We start from the raw sequence: 2,795 nt of genomic DNA, 5'->3' as shown, positions 1-2,795 counted from the left end.
TTGGTACCATGTTGCAAGTGGAACTGATTATGCCCTCCGTGGATACCTGATCGTCCATATACCCTATCTAGTCTTCGTTTAGCCATTTCTGGTTTTGAAGATGCTTCGTTAGAAGTTTTATTTGGATAATTAGTATATCGGGTATTGATATCCTTGGTTTGGGCCATATATAACATATCTTTGAATTGAAATTGCGTGCACAAGTTGTCAAATATTTCATAAAGGGCTTCATCTTTTTTATCTAATTTATTTTTTGAAGAATCCTCAGGATTGACAATAAAATTAAAATCACCCATTAAGATCACTTGTTTTTCATGTTTTGGATGATTATCAAGCACAGATGAAAGCTCTTTAAGGAGTTGTAATTGGTTTGATATCTCTTGGGGCCCATAATAGTTGATGATCAAGAGTTCTTGATCAGGGAGATAGACATCAGAAAGATATAGGCTTAGATTTGAGGACGTTATCTGCTCTTGGATAAAATTTGGATAACTGATTGGTATATTACTGCTTTTTTTCACGAGAATTTTAGATCTGTTAGGTGGATCTCCAATAATGGTAAATCTATCTGAATCTAACAAATGCTGGTGAAGGTTTTGTGGCATGTCTGCCTCTTGGAGGAGCAATATTTGAGATTTTTGATGATTATATTTTGGTTTTGGGACGCTAGTTTGATTCATCAAGTCATCAAAAATGGTATCCAACCTCTTGAGAGTAGATGGATGTTGTATGTTGATACTAGATAATCTGAGCAGCTCTTTTTGCTTCAGCTGTTCGCTAGGTCCCGAGCCTAGACTTGATGATGATGATGATGATGATGATGATGATGATGATGATGATGATGATGATGATGATGATATTGTTGTTGTATGATTAGAATTATTTAAATTAATTGCTTCTATATCTCCAGGAAGAGATATTTCACAATTTTGATTATTATTTAAATCACTATTCATGAAAATGATTATTGAGGTGGTGTATCACCAGGTTTGGGATTTGAATCTCCTCCTAGTGGGTTACCTATGTCGTCTCCTGCTGGTAAATTAGGTTGAATTGGTTCTTGATGAATTCCGTCATCGTCTATTTGCATACCACTGTCATTTGCTTTCTCAGTTTCAGAATCGGATTCTTCTGTGTCAGCTTCAGATCCTAATAAACCACCTTGGGAATCACCAGCTTTTGTTCCTAGTGGGTCTATCGGCTTATTATGTTGTGTTGGTTGATTTGGAATCAACCAGCTTGGCGCATTTTTGATGGCTTTTTGGTAATCTTTTGGATCGATGTTGTCAAAATCTTCCCAAATTCTCTTTAGTCTTTTGGTATTAGGTGAAGGATCAGGAGCTGATTTGTTCTCAGGATTCCTTTCTGGAGATCTGCCTCTTTGGATTTGTACTGGAGGTTTTCCACCATTTAATTTAGACACAATGGTAAATGACTTTTTGAAAGAGAATGTATTACTTTCTCCTAGGTCTTCAATATGACCTTCTTCAACTTGTTGAATTAAAGATCTTGAAGCATATTCACTGAATATGTGATCATCAAGTTGATTATCTTGTGGTTTATCTGAATTATTCAGATATTTAACATCTGTTGTTCCTTCATTTGTTAGTGAAGCTTTTTCAGTGGTGATGATATTTTCCATATTTTCAGGAATTGAATTTTCTTTGGTGGTTGAATCCTCCTTTTCTGAATCCATGGATACATCTTCTGTGTTATTATTATTTGACTTTTGTTGTTTCTTATCTTTATCATTTTGACCAGATTTGTTGATAATACTTTCTTCTGAAGTGGTTGATGGTTTTGAAGCTGGTTTTTCAATGTCCTTTTCACCTGGGACTTCTTCTGAATTTGAACCTCTTTCTGTTTCTTGTTGTTTCTTTTGCTGATTAAAAGCAATTGCATACTTATTAACCTGTTTTGGTGTTTGAGGAATATTAGTTGTTGCTACGGTTGGTCTTGAGCTTTTTTTCTTTGGGGTTTGACTGAAGCCATCCTTTTCCATATTGGATTTTTGATCTTTTGTTCCTTTTGATTGATTTACTTTTGCAGATGATGATGATGATGGTAATTGAGATTTTCCCCCTTTTGTTTTCTTAAACTTTTGAGATTGAATCATCTTGATTCTTTCTAATGTGGCCAATGATGCATTACAGTTGGATTGATGGTGGCCTGCTCTTGAACAAGTTGTACAAATTTCAGGACAGTTTACCTTATAGTGCCCCAGTTTATCACAACCGGTGCACTTAAGGATATCCCTATTCAAAACTTGTAACCTGGATTCAAAGAGACTCTTATTTGGAGGTCCAATAAAATTAGTTTCTTTCCAATCAACAACTGCTTGTAAGCAATGAGTGAATTTATCATCTGGTTTGGAGCTTGAGACACCATTCTTTATAATTAAAGTCGATCCAATTAATTGATAATTGAAACCTTGTAGATGCGAAGTTAAAGCTTCAAGATCACTTTTGAAGAATTTTGCGGAATATGACAATTGCACCATCAACGGCTTTGCTATATTTGGGTACCACGCTTTAGTAAGTTTAAAGCTGGTACCATCGACACTTGTCATTGTAGTGATGCTTAACTGAGCATCCATTATTTCAACCATATCATCCATAATTGTTTGGTGTTCTTTTGCATAGAATTTATTACAGTGGTTAATAGGATATACTAAACCTGGGACATTTGGATTCATATAAATGGAGGTAAACTTTAAACCCTCTAAGAGTAACCATGCTTCATAAACATCTTTTTGAAAAGTCTTCAGCTTTAGGACGTCTTGATTACCTTTTTTT

At 35.0% G+C, this 2,795-nt stretch overlaps 1 protein-coding gene across 1 annotated transcript; it reads right to left on the bottom strand.

Annotated features, from left to right (window-relative positions):
* Nucleotides 1–964: 964 nt before the first annotated feature.
* BN7_6757 (Two-component response regulator-like PRR37) lies at nucleotides 965–2,617 on the bottom strand (the record flags this gene model as incomplete). The annotated part of the gene is made up of 1 exon (XM_011272697.1): nucleotides 965–2,617. One exon carries the CDS (start codon nucleotides 2,615–2,617, stop codon nucleotides 965–967), a length of 1,653 nt encoding a protein of 550 aa, XP_011270999.1.
* Nucleotides 2,618–2,795: the final 178 nt, after the last annotated feature.

The sequence above is a fragment of the Wickerhamomyces ciferrii genome, contig 00336 (genome assembly GCF_000313485.1).
Source record: "Wickerhamomyces ciferrii WGS project CAIF00000000 data, strain NRRL Y-1031 F-60-10, contig 00336, whole genome shotgun sequence".
NCBI classification, from domain to species: Eukaryota; Fungi; Ascomycota; class Saccharomycetes; order Phaffomycetales; family Wickerhamomycetaceae; genus Hansenula; species Hansenula ciferrii.
The sequence above is the reverse complement of the archived record's forward strand: the minus strand, read 5'-3'. Positions and strand labels throughout refer to the sequence as shown.